Source organism: Myotis nattereri, assembly GCF_964212035.1.
Source record: "Myotis nattereri genome assembly, chromosome: 20".
Taxonomy (NCBI): Eukaryota; Metazoa; Chordata; class Mammalia; order Chiroptera; family Vespertilionidae; genus Myotis; species Myotis nattereri.
In genome coordinates, this window is record NC_138096.1 from 2768311 (window position 1) to 2787120 (window position 18810).

An 18810-nucleotide genomic window follows, 5' to 3' on the forward strand; every position below is an offset into this window, starting at 1 on the left:
GGCGTGCAGGAGGCAGCCGATCCATGATTCTCTCTCATCATTGATGTTTCTATCTCTCTCTCCCTCTCTCTTCCTCTCTGAAATGAGATTTAGAAGAGAGAGAAGGAAGAGAAAACCATTGCCTTTTTTCTTTGGCCCTCATGGCAGGACATCAAGTCCCACAACTTGAACAGAAAGCAAAGTAAAAGGGACACATGGACAAACCACCCAAAAATCAACATGAAAAAAGCAACGTCAATAACTGTCATCAGACAAAGTTCAAAGTGGAAAGGCCCCCACACGCCTCTAAGCAAAATACAAATGTTATTTCGCAGAGGTACAAGGTTGCATCTGCAAAAGAAGATGTCCAGTGGCAACCACTGATTGAAAAGCATTCCCATTCCCTTTTTCAGTGCCAAGTGATGATTATTAAAAATGATTAATGAAGACAATATAGGCAATGCAAACGGACTGTTTAACTAACACGTCACAGAATACACAAGCTTCTTTTGGAGAACGACCAAATGGGGGACAAAGGCAGAAAGCTTTTATTGAAATCCTCACCCGAGGATATTTTTCGATTGATTTTTAGAGAGAGTGGAATGGAGGGGAAGAGACAGAGAGAGAAACATGGATGTGAGAGAGACACATGGATTGCTTGCCTCCCGCGGGGCCCTGAACCAGAGCTAGAGCCTGGGATAGAGCCTGCAACAGAAGTGCACGCCCTTGACCCAAATCGAACCCGGGACCCTTCAGTCTGGGAGTCCACACTCTATCCACTGAGCCGAACCAGCTAGGGCAGGCAGAAAGCTTTCCAAAATTTCTACATGTAAGATGTAATCTGGAAGTAATGAAAAATTTTAAAAAAAAAACCTCCAATACAAAGAACATGCAATGAGCGATTACATGATTAAAAAAAATGAATCAATAAACATTTCTTTCCAGGATATTTCGCCAACCAAGCACTAACTGATGACTCATTAGCTAATTCTCTCGCTTGCAGCAGCCACACACAGCAAGCAACCTGCTTCAAGGACTAACCCGAACTCCATTTCCCATGATCCCCTTCGAGCTGGTTTCCCATGAAGCCGAGGGCTTCAAACATCTGCTCGTCGAGGCAGTTCAGCCCGCCCTCTTTCTCTTTTATGGCCATTCAGGATTAGCCACGCCCCCACGCGATCGGTTTTCGGATTTCGATTGGCTCAGAGCGGAGTCCCGGGGGCTGGGCGTGGAGTGACAGCCGGCGCGGGGGGCGTGGCCACGGCCGCTCAGAAGCTCTACCCGGGCGCCCAGGCACCATGTACCGCGCACTCCGGCTCCTCGCGCGCTCGCGTCGCCTCGCTCGCGTCCCCCCCTCGGCCTCCACCTCGGCTCCCGGCCTCGGCGGCGCGGCCTCCCTCCCGTTCCGGCCCCCGGTCGCCGCCCGAATGGTGAGCGCGGGCTCCCTCGCCCCGGCCTCCCCGCCGTGACCTTCAGCCCTCGGCCGGCGGCCCGGGCGCCCGCGGGCGGGTGGGGAGGATTCCCCGGGGGGATCCCCGCGGAGGCCGGCCCTGGGCTGCGTGCCCGCGCGCGGGGGTATCGGGGGGCCGGTCTCCTCTGCTCCGGGCGCCTCCTCCAGGGCGAGGAGGGAGCCTGCACCCCGGTGAGCTCCGGGGCCGGGGGGGCAGCTCTTGGCCCCTCTGGACGCCCCACGGCGGGCCGGGCCCCTGCGTTTTGGGGTGTCCCGCGTCGGCCGCTTCCTGCGGGTGCGGATGCCTACCCCCCCCCTCCTCAGCCTGGGATGCCGCCTTCGGGACTGAGCCGGTTGGACGGTGTGTGGGGACCGGGCAGCCCCCGGCCCTGCCCGTCTAGGGGTCCTGGCTGGCCGGGCACTGATCTGAAATGGCCTGTTTGGTGCGCGAGGCTGCGGGTGGTTCCCCCACCGAGTTTTGGTGGGACCCCGACGCCCCACTTGTAGCCGAATCCGTCCTTTTTGTCCAGAGCGATCACTCGGGAGCGGAAAGGCCCCAGGGTCCAGGGGTGGGACGCTGGCTTGCACAGGCCCCTCTGCTCCTTGGAGGGTCCCCTTCCGTCCGTGCGTGAAACACCCCTGGACACGTGTACGCGTTAGGAGACGTCTGGGTGGTCAAGGGCCGTCTAGGAGGAGCGGCCGTTCTGCACGGTCCACGGGGCCGCCCCGTGTGCAGCCAGAGCTGTGAGTGCAAACCACGCGCTGCCACGCCAGGTTGGGGCGCACTTGGGCCCGGGTGTCAGGGTGCCTCCCTGTCCGCAGGGAAAAGGGAAATGCTTGCAGCTGCTCCGCAAGAGTGCACCTGGGACCATGTTTGGCCGGGAGCGAGAGCTCGTTAAATACTGTAAATGCTTCCTTGGTGGTGGGTGTTTCCAAGGCCAAGACATCTCTGGCCCATAAAGGACAAAGTCAGGGTGCTTTGTGTACCCCCTGGAACTCCTGGGCTAATAAATAGTTCCAGTGCCTGCGTGTGCGTGGGAGGGGCCATGCTGTGCACCCAGGCTGGCTGCCTGCCCTAGCTCTATATTCCCAAAGGGTTTCTTCATTCTAAAAGGTTACAACCTGAGTAACTTTTAGACCATTTTGTAAAGTTCCTAGTAAAGTAAGCAGGACCCTAAGAACATTGGATTGGCCAAAGCTTGACCACTAATAGGCATGCTGCTGAATTGGAAGAGATTGTTTTTCCCTCAAAAGCTTTCTTGGTATTTATCATCTGTGTAGGGTGTGAATGCTGTAATGTCTGTAACATCCTATGTCATAAAGTGCTAATATGCTAATTACACTGCATGGCGGAATGACCTTCCGGAACAACCTTCCAGGACGACCTTCTGGAATGACCAGTGGGCACAGCCTCGAAGGCAGCTTGGGATGCGAGGGCTGAGCCCCCCTGCACGAATTCCGTGCATCGGGCCTCTAGTCTATAATAATAAATTTGCGTGAGAACAGTTTCTCGAGGAAAGAGCTGAAGAGGAGTAGAAGGAGAGTCACGATGGAATGTTTTGTCTCTGTGGTACTGACGAAGGCTTCTTTGCCCGTACAGCTGATACGATGTTATTGCTTTGGATACCTGATTTATGTTCAAGCTGTAACAGTGTCTTCTCTTCCATCTTTAGGCGAGCCAGAATTCCTTCCGGGTAGAATATGATACTTTTGGTGAACTCAAGGTCCCCAATGATAAGTATTATGGCGCCCAGACTGTGAGGTCGACAATGAACTTTAAGATCGGAGGTGTGACGGAGCGCATGCCAGTAAGTGCACTCTTGGAAATGTTGGCTTATTTTGGGTGAACTAGGCTTTGTGCAAACGAGTCACGTTATGCCACGAATAAAATTTTACAGAGTTAAAATGCTATTATTGGAGACCTTTGTGAGCAATACAGTGTTTCTTTCATTAAACTGTCAAAGAACTTTTTCAATACTATTATTGGATTTTTATTTGATAGAACTAAATGATTTGTCTTTTCATTTCCACTGAGATTATTTGGATTTTTACTAGGATTTTATAGTTTTTAAGCATTTTTAATTTCAATACTTAAGTTTTATTTATTTATTTTACTAATTAACACTGAGTTTTAAAAAAACTGATTTAAAAGGGACTGAGTTTTCTATATTATACTTTCTATGTCTCTTGGTGTCAGTTCCCAGAAAAGTCTACCCCAGTGGTTCTCAAGCTTCCTAATGCTGCGGCCCTTTAATACAGCTCCTCAGGTTGTGGTGACTCCCAACCATAAAATGATTTTCGTGGCTACTTCATAACTGTAATTTTGCTACTGTTATGAATCTTAATGTAAATATCTGATATACAGGATGGTCTTAGACGACCCCTGTGAAAGGGTTGTTCGACCCCCAAAGGGGTCGCGACCCACAAGTTGAGAACCGCTGGTCTACACAAATACCTAAAACTATTTTTTACCATGTCTGACATCTGATGGATAATATATATGTATTTGTTCAGTGCCACATGAATGATTTAATGATTAGAACACTTTCTGTCGTGTTTCATTAAAGCTAAGATGACATCAGTTAGAAGATGCGCCGACATGTACCACTAAGAAAGAAAAGGGCTGTCAGTTAAAGTTGGGACGTGTCATCGATTGTGAGGTGCACCTCGATTTCAGAAATGTTAAAGTGGAAAGAATTGGTTACATATATCACATATCCGACTGAGACCAACCGGAGTATGAGCAATCGTCACTTCAGAGTGCAGGATGGTTTAACAGTGATGGCGAACCTTTTGAGCTCGGCGTGTCAGCATTTTGAAAAACCCTAACTTAACTCTGGTGCTGTGTCACATATAGAAATTTTTTGATATTTGCAACCATAGTAAAACAAAGACTTATATTTTTGATATTTATTTTATATATTTAAATGCCATTCAACAAAGAAAAATCAACCAAAAAAACGAGTTCATAGGTTAGCCATCACTGGTTTAGTAGCTTAGAAGTAACCAGGGCTCACCCGATGAGATAATGTTTAACAGTTATCTTCTAACCGAAACCGGTTTGGCTCAGTGGATAGAGTGTCGGCCTGCGGACTTAAAGGTCCCAGGTTCGATTCCGGTCAAGGGCATGTACCTGGGTTGCGGGCACATCTCCAGTGGGAGATGTGCAGGAGGTGGCTGATCAATGTTTCTCTCTCATCGATGTTTCTGGCTCTCTATCTCTCTCCCTTCCTCTCTGTAAAAAATCAATAAAATATATAAAAAAAACAACAAACAAAACAAAACAGTTATCTTCTAAATATACTTTTATTTCACAGCACTTTTAGCTTCCATAGGTTAGCTCATTCCTAAGCCTTCAAGACTGGATCTTGACAGGTTCCTACAGCTTGACAATAGGTAGCTGAATCTTCTGGAAGAAAATCTTTGCTATTGCCACCTGCAGCCAGCGTGGTGAGGGAGACAGACACAGGCTCAGATGACATGTGTGGGTGACACGGGGCAGGCACTGATCCTAAAACATTCTCAGATAGTCAGCTCTCGGGATGAAAGAGGTCAGTCTTAGAGTTCAACTCCTGGGATTAAGGAGGTCGGTCCCAACCCGTACTGATAAAAGTAAGCAGGGCTCATGTTTTGATTTGCTGGCTTTAGCCAGCGAGGCGTGGGGCTTGGAGGTGCAGGACTTGATTTCAGCTGCTGCTGCTGCTGCTGCTGCAGGAACAGGCCAGCTGTTCAGATTACGTGGCTGGAAACGATGGGCGCTGGGGTATCCATTTTTTTCACATTTACCTTCATCTGGATTAACTTCCTGAACCTTATTAACTATGAAGCGGACTGTGTGCACTTGAGCTGAGCAGTATGATTAAACCTGACCCTTTGTACCTGAGGTCCGAAGGAAAACAATTTAAAATGATGATGAACTTCTAATGGGAGTACATTAAGGATAATGAGAGCCTTCTCTCCTCTCTGCAGTGACACACTTCACCGTTTTATTTTAATAGCAGCAGCAGCACGCTGTGCTGCCCCTTCCTCCCTGTGTGAGTCCACAGACACAGGGTCATCACCCCAGTCAGATGGCCAGAGTCATTAGCATTCCCTTCCGACTTGGGCAGTGGTTTAACCCACCAAACGCCGGTAGAAATTTAAATTCCCCTTTGTTTTCAGCTTTTTTTTTTTTAAATATATTTTATTGATTTTTTACAGAGAGGAAGGGGGAGAAAGAGAGAGTTAGAAACATCGATGAGCGCCGAAACCGGTTTGGCTCAGTGGATAGAGCGTCGGCCTGCGGACTGAAAGGTCCCAGGTTCGATTCCGGTCAAGGGCATGTACCTCGGTTGCGGGCACATCCCCAGTGGGGAGTGTGCAGGAGGCAGCTGATCAATGTTTCTCTCTCATCGATGTTTCTAACTCTCTATCTCTCTCCCTTCCTCTCTGTAAAAAATCAATAAAATATATTTAAAAAAAAAAGGAAAAAGAAACATCGATGAGAGAGAAACATCGATCAGCTGCCTCCTGCACATCCCCCACTGGGGATGTGCCCACAACCCAGGTACATGCCCTTGACCGGAATCGAACCTGGACCCTTCAGTCCGCAGGCTGACGCTCTATCCACCGAGCCAAACTTTCGGCTTTTCAGCTTTTAAGTTTCTAATCCTGTGTGCCATTGTCTCCGTTCCAATTGGCTAAAACACTTCTAATGTTTTACTTTATTTTCTTAAGATTCAAAATAAGTATATTCTGTTTCTGTTTCCTTTTCTGTTTGCCCCTTGTTTATTCTCCTTGGCCTCGGTTTCATGTGCCTAATTCCTTAGTTTTTTGTTGTTTTCCACTCATTTCCCTGAGGATTGTGAGTTGTAGGACTTTTTTGTATATTTTAGATATTAACCCCTTACTAGATAGGTGATTTGCACGTATTTCTTAACATTTGGTGGTTTGTCTTTTTATTTTGTCGATGATTTACTTTTCCCGGGAGGAAGCTTTTTAGTTTGATGTATTTCCACTTGTTTATTTTGCTTCTTGTTGCCTTTGCTTTTGGAGGTGTTTTCGTTGAGAACTTTTATGGTTTCAGGTTTTACACTCAAATCTGAACCCATGTTGAGTTCATTTTTGTGTATGGTGTAATCTTTTGCATGTGGCTGTCCAGTTTTCCCAGGACCATTTTGCTACCCTTATTTTATTTGCCCTTTATTTTCTTTTAAGAGGAGGAAAGGAAAAATGATAAGGTAGATTGGGACCCAGCAAGGGAAAATTATGGTGATTGCTGGTGATATGATTGAGCACCATTTGTTTTTTTCATATCCTTTATAATTAAAGCCTGATATGCTAAGTGTCCGACCGTTTGACCAGTTGCTATGACGAGCACTGACCACCTGGGGGCAGACAATCCGACTTGTAGGTTAGCTTGCTGCTGGGGTCCAGCTGATCGGGACTGGCGAGAGGGGCCAGACATGCCCTAGAGCCCTCCCGCAGTCCCTCTCTGGCCCTGATCGTGCACCAGTGGGGTCCCTCAGCCTGGCCTGTGCCCTCTCGCAATCCTGGACCCCTCGGGGGATGTTGGAGAGCTGGTTTCAGCCTGATCCCCGCAGGCCAGGCCAAGGGACCCACCAGTGCACATATTCGTGCACCGGGCATCTAGTATGAAATAAAGCACTTATATGTTATAATGTATTATAAAGAGTAGGATGAATGGTACAGTGTATGTGTGTGAATATGTGTGTTTATATGTACAACTCTTGCACCTGCATAAAATAATAATCTTAAATTTTCACACTAAAGTCGCAAATCTGAGATATTTTTCTGATTAATTTTAGATCCCAGTTATTAAAGCTTTTGGCATCTTGAAGCGAGCCGCTGCTGAAGTAAACCAGGATTACGGTCTCGATCCAAAGATTGCAAGTGCAATCATGAAGGCCGCAGACGAGGTAGGAGGTGATGTGTGTTTTCCTAGCGGCCCCGAGCCGTGTCACCCACTGGACGATGAGCTCTGGCGGGGGGACGGGGCACTGTGAATGTCTGAGTGAATGCATCTCAGGGCAGGTGGCAGCATATCATTTGGGGAGGATATTAATTTGGTGCTTAATCTGTGGTGGCGAAATTTGTGTGTGAGCGTATCCCTTCATTTTTGATTCTCTTGACTTTTCCTTTAATTTATATAGTTTAAAGGAAACTTTGAAGAGACACTGTTTAAATTTATATATTTTATTTCCTATTTTATATATACACAGTTCATTTTAAAACTTGTCATTTGATAATCTGTATGGAGAAAGTAATTTCACTAACCCTCTAATAATATAATCTGAAGGAAGCAAAGATAACAGTTTGAAAACTATACATAATGTTGTTCATTGCAGTATCACTTACAATAACAAATTGGAAAGTATCCGACCATAACAGCTGCTTAAATAAGTTATATGGTGATGCTGTAGAAAAAATTTTAAAGAATATCATAGAACAACCCTACCATATAAGCAGCAGTGGGGGAAAAGGTAACAAATATGTGTTTTATGATCTTAATTTTGTTTAGAAAAAATGAACAGAAAACGTTTTTTTTTTACATACATACATACATACTCCCATGGCTTGGAGTGGAACCTGGAAGGAGATGCCAATGCTGATAATCATTATTTCTGAGGGCTGGAACTGTGATGGCTAACATACGTTTCTTAGTTCTCAATATTTTCTATCTTGGTCTCCTATTATTTTTATAAAAACTCGGAAAAAAAGTTTTAAAGTGAACCAATTGTTTAAGGTCAAATAGATTTCTAAAGTGCATGTTGATTTTTTTTTTAAATTTATCTTTATTGTTGAAAGTATTACAGATGTTCCCTTTCTCCCCCTGAGACTCCCCCACCTCGCTCCTGCCCCCCCTCCCCAAGCTAAAACCATTCCCGAAGATGAGGTTAAGCACCCACTGTCTTAGAAAGCATGCAGGCCCCAAACTAGCACATTCACTGAAGGTATAAAACTATGACGAAAATAGGGACAGATCTGGACTGCGTCTCTGCGCTTGGCAGTTGCTACTCATTGGACGTCTGTGCGCTCACGTAGCTATTAGTGCACTCACTCCAGGTCACCAGGTCACTCTAGGTTGTGCTGACCCCACCGTCCGTCTGTGGGACGTCCTGCTCGCACCGGCACGGAACGCATCTGAACACTGAACCCTTCGCAGCCTGAGCAGGTGGCCCGCCTGCCTGTTAGTGGGGGAGGCAGTTGGAGAAATAGAAGAAAGAAGCCTTTGCTTCAGTTTAGTTGGTTCACAGTAGTTCATCTTTCACTTTATTTACTTATTTATTTTTATTTTTTAAAATATATTTTTATTGATTTCAGAGAGAAAGGGAGAGGAAGAGAGAGAGATAGAAGCATCAGTGATGAGAGAGAATCATAGATTGGCTGCCTCCTGCACACCCCCTACTGGGGATCAAGCCCGAAACCCGGGCATGTACCCTTGACCGGAATGGAACCTGGTACCCTTCAGTCCACAGGCCGACGTTCTGTCCACTGAGCCAAACCGGCCAGGGCTCATCTTTCACTTTTTAAAGTAACCGTGGTTGGACAGCCACAAGCTGTGTGGTCCCATCGGCAAGTCACCTCGCATAGGGTCAAGTGAGCATCTTTACTCTAGCACTGCAGACGCTGCCACCTTACTCCTAGCTGAGCACAGTGGCTCAGTGAGTATCGCCGTTCTTACTGTAAGCAATCCCTTCTGTGACCTTCTGATCTGCAGGTAGCCGAAGGGAAGTTGAATGACCACTTCCCCCTCGTGGTGTGGCAGACTGGGTCCGGGACCCAGACGAACATGAATGTAAACGAGGTCATTAGCAACAGAGCCATCGAGATGCTGGGAGGCGAGCTCGGCAGCAAGAAACCTGTGCACCCCAATGACCATGTCAATAAGAGCCAGGTCAGTATTTCCTCGCGTCTTTTCTGTGTTGGAAACGGTAAAGGGCACCTGAGATTCGTCCTATCAAGCAGGTGCTGGCTTTTGGACAAGGAGGTTCATCTGCTTACATTCTGTAATGGAAAGGACTTCTGAGATGTTCTTATGGCTTTCAGGAATCTCGGGTCAAATGTCTTAAACTTCATAAAATCACTGTTAGGGGAAAAATTATTTAGGACAGCTGACTTTAGTATATATGTATGTTTTTATTATTTTGGTTTATATTTGACACTCTTTATTTTGAAATAATTTAAACTTATAAAAATTGCAAACGTCCTTCAAAGAGTTTCTGTATACCCTCTCCCAGCTTCCCTTCATTTTAAGCATTTTGTGTAAACCTGCTGCACTTACCGCTCTCAGAGATAAACATTGCTCTCTCCAGACTGCGTTAGGGTTGCTCTAGTTTTCGGCCGATGTCCTTTTTGTCTGCGGGATTCATCGTAGTCCCTTAGTCTCCTCCACGTAATGGCCGTGTGTCTTCTGTCGCTTTTCACAGTGGCGGGCAGGCACTTTGTCCTTTAAAACACCCACTGATTTACTTTCTCGCACTAAGAAATGCTCCTGGTTCGTCATGTATTGTCCCTGCCCCAGCCCCGCAAGCACCCATTCTCCCAGGGAACTGCAGTCCTAAATATGTTGGCAAGTCACATGATTTCTTAGACAGCTTGGCTTTCCTATTTTGTTATTTGGTTAATCCTCACCCGAGGATATTTTCCCATTGATTTTTAGAGAGAGTGGAAGAGAGAGGGAGAGACAGAGAGAGAAACATCGATGTGAGAGAAACACATCTATTGGTTGCCTCCCGCGTGCACCCCAACTGGGACCAGGGATTGAGCCTGCAACTGAGGTACGTGCCCTTGAGTGGAATCGAACCCAGGACCCTTCCGTCCTTGGGCCGATGCTTTATCCACTGAGCCAGCCTGGCGAGGGCGATGGCTTTCCTGTTTTTTAAATGGTGCCCTACCTCAGAAGTCTCCTGAGGTTTCACTGATGCCGAAATGGTGATGAGAGGCTGTATGCACCGTGTGGCCGTCAGGTATCGTCGCCATCCTCACGTCACTGTGAACGGGACGCCTCTATCCCGTGCTGGCAGGTGTGCTGATGGATGAGGTGCCCATTGCAGGTGGGATTGGCACAGTCCATGCAGGGAAGCAGGCTGCTGCTCCTTTGACCCTCAGCGACCTTAGACTTGGCCTTGGGCACTGAACCTTTCTGAGTTTCGAGTAGCCATTTAGGGAGGTTTTTACTCCAGTTCGGTGCTGTTGCCTCTGCTCTAACCGTCGGCCTGTCTCTGGAAATCCGCCCACAGAGCTCCAACGACACCTTCCCCACCGCCATGCACATCGCCGCCGCCGTGGAGGTCCACGAGGTGCTGCTGCCGGGGCTGCAGAAGCTGCACGACGCGCTCGAGGCCAAGTCCAGAGACTTCGCCCAGATCATCAAAATCGGGCGGACCCACACCCAGGACGCGGTCCCGCTCACTCTTGGGCAGGTAGAGGGGTGCGCTTAGGTTTGATTCACGTTGGGGGGCGGGGCCCAGGGCCAGCGGTTCCTCCCCAAGTGACACGGGTCTCCGAGGCCAGGTGTGTAACTGTTCAGAGACAGGCTGTTCTGCATTCACCAGTCAGCAGCGGTTCTTAGTTATCTTGTTTAAAAAAGACCTTTATTGTTGGAAGTATCACGTGGCCCCTTTCCCCCCCACTTCTATTTCGTGCAGTTGGAGGAACGTTTACGTCATTAGGAAATGATATATTCTCACCGTAGCGTCCTTCTCTTTTCAGGAGTTCAGTGGTTACGTCCAGCAGCTGAAATACGCCATGACGAGGATAAAGGCTGCCATGCCCCGGATCTACGAGCTCGCGGCCGGGGGCACTGCCGTGGGGACCGGGCTGAACACGAGAATTGGCTTTGCCGAGAAGGTGGCTGCGAAGGTGGCCGCGCTCACAGGTCGGGAGATGTGACTTCTAGTCCTTTCCTTCTGCTGGTCTGTGTATGTCCCAGGTGTTCTAAGGCCAGTGAGGTCTCTCTCTGTTGTCTTCATTCAAGCCAGCCACACGCCAGGTTTCCTGACCAAACAGGCCTCTGGCTCTGCTCCGGGCGCTCAGCTCAGCCCGGCCATCTCCGCCACCTCTTGGCCACCTCTTGGCCACCTCTCGGCTTCAGTGCCCTGGGCCGCACTGCCTCCAGGAGTTGTCACCGGCCTTTCTGGTCTGATGGCCTGGAAGATACTCTACCCAGGGGCGGAGGGGTGCTGTATGGTGGGGGGCTATGACTGATGTCGCTCCTTGCCTGGGCATGGGCAGACCAGACTGGGGCTGGCAGCACTGTACATTCGGGAACATCTGCGCTCCCCTAGTTCCCTGTCAGAGTGCGCCCCTTCTTTGGTTCCACAGATGAGCACAGCCACTGGGTGCGGTTACCAGGCGCTGTAGGTATGAACCCAGTCGGCCAAAATCTGTGCTGGTTGTCGCCAGCTCCTTCCCCCTCCGTCACAGTCAGATTTCTGGTGGCTGAGCCCTGCAGAGTCCCCTGCAATCCCATGGTGGGAGGTCAGAGTAGAGGCTCCAGCAAAGCGACCTACAGTGCTGGGGGTGCGGGGGGCTAGTTGTCCTCCTGCTGGAGGAACCAGAGGCTCATGGGAGATCACCGTGTGGCCACTCCTCTCACCCCTAATGCAGTCTGTTCTCTGGTGCAGGGTGTGTCAGCCTCACCCTTGTCCCAGCATCCGCCAGGGTGTCTTGTGCTTGAACAGTTAGCTGCTCTGTTCTGGTGAGGTGAGCAGAGTCACGGACAGCCTGTCCCTCTTGGTGACGTCACTCCAGCACGCAGTGAAAATCCGCCAGTGCCAGCTTTGTTACCCTTGAAAGGTGTTTCAAATACTTATTTTGAAAACAGGCAGAATCAACTGTTGGTTGAGAGATTCTTTTGAATGATAAATATGTTGTCCAGATGGACAGACTTGATTTTTCCTGTGGCATATGCTGTGATAATCCTCTGAACTAAGGCCCTTTGGAATTCTGTCTTCTCTTAGAGCACTATATTCTCCATAATGGTAACTAGTATTGGAGCCAGGTTATCATGTCCAGAAAATTCTTATTAAGATGCAGGTGTTAGGAGAGGAGTAGGGTAGAGATAATTGGACAATGCTTATGATGGCTTAGTAGCAGACATTTGGTTTTTAACCAAGAAGAACTGCATTATAATACCTAGACCTTCAAAATTTTGAACACAGGACAGACCGACCGAGATGGTCCCATTCATTTTGGCTCTCTCTTTCTCCGGGGATCGGTGGGCCCTGGTGGGAGAAGAGAACAGAACAGCCTGAGGTGGAGGAAGACTGTCCTAGGAAAGGAGCGTGGACTGAGCAGAGTGACTTTTGCCTCCTTCTCACCTTCCCTCGAGTAGTCGGGCATCACACATGTTTGCAGTGGGTGGAGTTCTCTCTTCATGATGTTTCTTGTACTCGTTTTTTCATCCTTTAAATGTGCTGGAATCATTGATTCCACTCCTTCAGCACCTTTTGAAGATATGTAGACAAAACTCTTGTCTTAAGATACACTTGTTTATTTTTCTGAAGTGAAGTTTTTCTGTTGTTTCTGGTTTTCATGTGCTGGGTGTTCTGTTCAACTTGCTGACCTTAGGAAATCACGCCCTTTCGCCTGCTGACTCATGTGGGCTGTCACCCCCTCTTCCTCCAGGCCTGCCTTTCGTCACAGCCCCGAACAAGTTCGAGGCCCTGGCGGCCCACGATGCGCTGGTGGAGCTCAGCGGCGCCATGAACACGACCGCGTGCAGCCTGATGAAGATTGCCAATGACATCCGGTTCCTGGGCTCCGGGCCCCGCTCCGGCCTCGGGGAGCTGATCCTGCCGGAGAACGAGCCGGGCAGCAGCATCATGCCAGGTACCGGCCCCGCCCGGAGCGCCAGCGCTGGTCCTCGCAGAACTGGCCATCCCCGTCCTCAGGGCACATCCCCTCCGGTGCGGGATCCCAGGATCTCAAAGATGGACGGGGGTGTGGGCGGCACCCTTGTTTCAGATGGTCGTTGGGGCCACCTGTGATCAGGACTCCAGGGGCCTCACTCCATCGTGAAGGAGAAAAGCGTTTTAGTGAGGAGCATGCATACTGGTTCCCACACTGGGGGATGCGTCATAGTTCTGCCTTCCGCAGCCCAGAGCCAGGAGGGTTTAGCACAGGCAGGAGGGGGATCCGCATGGGTTGGAGGAAAGGGATGTGCCAGACGCCTCCTTCCGTTTCTTGCTTTGGGGAAGTCATTTGACAGAAGCACACGCTGTTCATGGAAACCAGCGGAGAAGCGTGGCAGGACCGTCAGGTGGCCGTAGCTGGAGCACAGGGACATTTACGAGTGACTCGTGAGTGGACCTGAGGCTGGAGGAATAGCTGGTGGCAGGCTGACTGCTGAGCCGAGGTGAAGGTAGAGCGTATGTGCTGACCCCAGGAGCAGGTAACGGAGTTGAGGTAGCACCACATCAGGTGACAGGATCAGATCCGGAAAGGCCTCTGTCGGTTGGACTAAAGCCGACAAAGTGACTTTTGATGGTGAACAAGAAAGACCCAACTGCAGATTCTTTTTAACTCTGCAAGCACAGGGTGAGAAGAGATCTGACTTCAAAGTATTTCATGTTGAAAAATGACATGAGTTCAGCTGATTGCCAATTCAAGGCAATTGCCTCAAAAAGAGAAACGCAGAGTCACAGCAGTCTTCCCAGTGCGTTGCTTTATATCCATGAGCGGGGTCTGGGATCCGTGTTCACACGTGAGCTTGTCAGAGGAGGAGGGTTCTGGAGAGTCATGTGATGCATAGGAAAAGTCCAGGTGAGTGTCACCACCCTCTGAGCAGCCCCTGCGTGTGGTGAAGTCCCGCTTGTATACGTGTTCCCATGGCAGCCTGCGCTCTCGTCTCTCTTGTCATGGCCAGCGCGCTCTCCCTAGCCTCCAGTTCTGCGATGGTGCGTAGCACCTTTCTTACTCACCATTGTGTATTCAGCGCCTGGATCTGCAAACGTTCTAGAATGAACGGAAGCCATGCAGATGGAGAGAAATGTATTCAACTCTGTTTAACTCATTACTCATTAGCCATTGAATGGCTCAGTGTGGCTACCCACCTTCCTTTCTCTGGCTGGTTGGTTTCCTTAAATCGGCACTGATGGTGGGGCCTTGCTGTATTACATGTCTTTCTTCATTTAATGAAGTTAGACTCCCTTCCGGTTTGGATTATTTGACTAACCCTAACCTTCACGGGCTTGAAGCCGTGCGTGTGTCTGACCGGAGTCCCCCGGCGGTTTTCTTGAAGGCAAGGTGAACCCGACGCAGTGCGAAGCCATGACCATGGTGGCCGCCCAGGTCATGGGCAATCACGTCGCTGTGACCGTTGGGGGCAGCAACGGACACTTTGAATTGAACGTTTTCAAGCCAATGATGGTAAGTGAGCTGTGCGTTAGGGTTTGAACCCAGGGCTAACTGTCTTGGTTTTTCTTTCATGAGGTTTTATAGATCTCACAGCAGGTAGCTGATGATCTGATCAGCAGTTGGAAGTCAAGTATGTATGACCATTGGAGGGTTGATCCTGGATGTTCAGTGAGGAGACTTTTAGCCTAAGGAATTCGATGGTTTGCTTTTTAATAGAAAAGTTCTAGAAGGTAGGGTACAATTTTCTTCCTTGTCCCTCACCAGGGGAGGGACCAGCGGCCAGAAATCAGAAGCCTCCTCAGTTTAAACAGCCCTGCTCAGTCCCGGCTCCTCACGCTGCTGCTGCCTTCTTCCTTCTTCCCTTTCTGTCTTTTTAAAGGAGCGACGACCCTCAAGGCCCCTCCCGCCACACTCACTCCTGGCGCTTGATTGTTCTCGAAGTCACTGTACCTCCAGGCTCTTCGCCCACACCTCCCTGGCTCTTCCTCCTGCACCACCTTCGCCCTGGTCTCTGCAGCATTTCCTCTCCCCTCCCTTCCCCTCAGTCTCCCTCTCACTGGCTTCACTCTTCGCATGCTTTGCAAACATCATCCTGCCCCCTAGCACTTCTTCCTCTTTATGAAGCTGGAACAGGATGGCATCATCTCTCCTTTCCCCAGCTGCAGATAATGCATCCTCCGAGGCCTTTATTTGTGTAAAATGCTGTGTCTACAGTCTTGTGCAAAGTCTGCTTTTAATTTGATAAGAATGCACAAATGACAACATTACGTTTGCCCACGCAGTGTGCTCATCACATACTTACTGTGTCCTGCCTGTTTAGCTTAAGGCAGTGGTTCGCAACCTTCCTCATGCCGCGACCCTTTCACACAGTTCCTCATGTTGTGGTGACCCCCCAATGTCATTGTTACAAATTGAACATAATGATAGCATAGTGATTAATCACAAAAACAATACGTAATTATATATGTGTTTTCCGATGGTCTTAGGCGACCCCTCTGAAAGGGTCGTTCGACCCCCAAAGGGGTTGCGACCCACAGGTTGAGAACCGCTGTTCTAGGGGAATAGGAAGGAGACGGCCCATAGTTTGTTTTCAGGTCACTTTGCAAACAGTAGACCCCCAGGCCTGGCAGATACAGGTCCGGGCAATAATGAATGCTCATCTCTGTTTTTCTTTTAAACAAGATCCCTTTTGTCTTTAGTAGAAAATAAGTCAAGAAAATCAACATTTGCTCTATCATACTCATTATCGCCAAGTGAATGAATCCTGAAGTTCTGTGACTTCTACTAGAGTCCATTGTTGAGAGTATAATTTTCAGACCCTGGGGTTTTAGACCAAAGGAAATTAGGACCGAAAGAAATTAGGACATGGATACATATCCTAATACATGTTGGGATGTTACCAGAAAGAAAGAAAATGCTGAAACAAACAAATTGATTTTATACTGTTTTTTATATGTTGTATGAAAGGTTATTTTAAAGTGACTCTGGAATATTTGTTTCGTTAACCATAAAAACACGTGTGATCATTAAGAGCTGGATGCCCTGACTTCCCTGATTTCCTCGAACACGTGCTGAACTCTGACCTCTGCTTCTCTGCTCCCTCTGCAGGGAGGGGCCCCTCCCCCCTGCCCTCCCCCCGGCTCTATGCGGTCTCCCCCCAATGAGACTTCAGTCCTGCAACTGGAACTCATTCCCCTTCTCTGAGCCCTACCCTTCTATACCCATGCTCCATAATATCACAGGCTAGCTTGTATTGTAGTTATTTGCATTTGTTACTTATTCCTCTTTTAGATTTCTGTGCCCTCAAATGTTTACTTCTTTCCTATTTATTGTCCTGGGGATGGTGCCTTAAAGGTTGTAGGGGTGCTGTCTGTGTACTGGATTCCGTGTTCTCTTATGAACCAGTAGATGATGCTATGTTGTTGGACGAACATAGCGAGGCTCACGAAGTCTCTCTCCCTCTCGTAGATTAAAAACGTGCTGCACTCGGCCAGGCTGCTGGGGGACGCGGCCGTGTCTTTCACAGAAAACTGTGTGGTGGGAATCCAGGCCAACAAAGACAGGATCGCCAAGCTGATGAACGAGTCCCTGATGCTGGTGACTGCTCTTAACCCTCACATAGGTAAGGCGACGGAAGCAGAGGCCATTTTGAGTTCAGAATTAGAGCTAAAACGATTTAAAATGCTCAGAGACAGCAGGTTCCTTTCGGACACTGTTTAGTCGAATCTTCTAGAATATTTGAGTGTGTGTTGTAAGACACTCGATATGACCTGTGGTATCAGTCTTTCCAAAATTGATCGATGATTATTCATTTTATTTGAAAATGTGGTCAATTCAGAAGGAGCAGTTAAACTGATTTCCGGCTCAGTGGAGTCAGGTGCCCTGTGTTCTAGGCGCTGGTAGGAGCCTCTCCACCAGGTGGCGCCGGCGACCAGCAAAGGGAGAGAATCCGTTTTCTACCTTCTCCACCTGCTGGCCTGCGCGTTGGCTTTGTCCAGTTAAAAAAGAGGAAGTTACCAGTAGAAGGAACAGGGTTATTCGCTGCTTTATTTTGTCTAGAACCATGGCTTTGGTGTTGCAAGCCTCTTCTAGAATTGTGAATACTTCATTATGTAGATTCAGGCTGTAGACCTGGGTTGCAGGCTGAGCACAGGGATCCCCATCCAACCCCCTGCTGGCCCCATGGGTTCTGGGGGTCTGATGACCTGATGACGCGCCAGCCCCCGTCCCACCCTCCCCTGCTGCGCTGAGTTCCTGTCAGAGCAGGTTCGGATGCAGCCGTCGGGCATGTACGCTCCCTGCTCGCCAGCACCCTTCTAGAACCCTGACCACCCAGCGCTGGTTTGAGATCTTGGTGTCGCATCCAGCTTTCATTTCAGCCTTAGAGAGTTAGAGCCCATCTGCCTGCCCAGGTGGCTCTGGGCCCAATCGGATGGCCACTCTTCGGTGCACTGTTGAGACCACAGTGCGGTCCCCCCAGCGCCTGGCTGGTCCCCACAGCGCCTGGCTGGTCCCCCCCAGTGCCCTGGCTGGTCCCCACAGCGCCTGGCTGGTCCCCCCCCCCCCCCCAGTGCCTGGCTGGTCCCCACAGCGCCTGGCTGGTCCCCCCCAGTGCCTGGCTGGTCGCCCACAGCGCCTGGCTGGTCCCCCCAGTGCCTGGCTGGTCCCCACAGCGCCTGGTGGGCCCTGCAGCGCCTGGCCGTGCGGTGCTGCAGCACTGAGCCCGCTGATGCTGATACAGAGATACTTTTTCTGGTTCAGCATGTTTGAAACCACACGTTCTACTCCTCAGATGTACACTTTCATGTCTTACTGCTATATTGCATTTTTGTTTTTGCCCTTCGTAAAACATCTGAGGGAGTGGGCAATTTCAAGTTAGGAACAAAAATATTGTAGAAAGTGAGTATGCTTACGTCTGCATTACATAGGAAAAGTAAAGATTTTATTCTATATAAGAAATGACAACTATTAGGATAATCACTGTTAAATATTCTTAAGATGAAAAAATATTACTCAAGAGCACGGTAGCACCAATGTCTAGTAAGTGATGATGGCCTTTGCTTTAGAAAGCCACCCTCACTTCTTTATGTTGCCTTTCTGCTTTTCTTCAGGGTATGACAAGGCAGCAAAGATTGCTAAGACCGCACACAAAAATGGGTCCACCTTGAAGGCCACTGCCATTGAACTTGGCTACCTCACAGCCGAGCAGTTCGATGAGTGGGTGAAGCCCAAGGACATGCTGGGCCCCAAGTGATCTGAGTGAATTTATAATAAAATCTGCTACATAAACACGAAACAGCCTCCTTATGTTTTTTAAACAAAACTGGGTAAGTGTGGACAGAAGCTGCTATTGAACTCGACTCCAGCGGAGCAGTTTGGACCGTTTATAAAACCCAGGACGTGCAAAGTCCAAAATGAATTTAAAAAGCGAATAAAACAATTGTGTAAAATATGAAAGAAAATAGACTCTTTTATGTGAACTGACATGTGTATTGTAGTTGGATCTGATTTTGTGTTTA

At 48.8% G+C, this 18810-nt stretch overlaps 1 protein-coding gene across 1 annotated transcript; it reads left to right on the plus strand.

Annotated features, from left to right (window-relative positions):
• Positions 1–1209: 1209 nt before the first annotated feature.
• Positions 1210–18587, plus strand: FH (fumarate hydratase). The gene is made up of 10 exons (XM_081114538.1): positions 1210–1409; positions 3103–3237; positions 7237–7347; positions 9150–9326; positions 10672–10854; positions 11144–11309; positions 13061–13264; positions 14676–14803; positions 16760–16913; positions 18403–18587. Exons 1-10 carry the CDS (start codon positions 1278–1280, stop codon positions 18543–18545), a joined length of 1533 nt encoding a protein of 510 aa, XP_080970664.1. The 5' UTR covers positions 1210–1277; the 3' UTR covers positions 18546–18587.
• Positions 18588–18810: the final 223 nt, after the last annotated feature.

What these genes read in the sequence shown, in the direction of transcription:
- FH (XM_081114538.1), top strand. Translation starts at nt 1,278, where the DNA reads ATGTACCGCGCACTCCGGCTCCTCGCGCGCTCGCGTCGCCTCGCTCGC. An exon ending in TCCCGCTCACTCTTGGGCAG is followed by an intron (nt 10,855 to 11,143) that starts GTAGAGGGGTGC and finishes TTCTCTTTTCAG; the next exon opens with GAGTTCAGTGGTTACGTCCA. An exon ending in TGCTCTTAACCCTCACATAG is followed by an intron (nt 16,914 to 18,402) that starts GTAAGGCGACGG and finishes GCTTTTCTTCAG; the next exon opens with GGTATGACAAGGCAGCAAAG.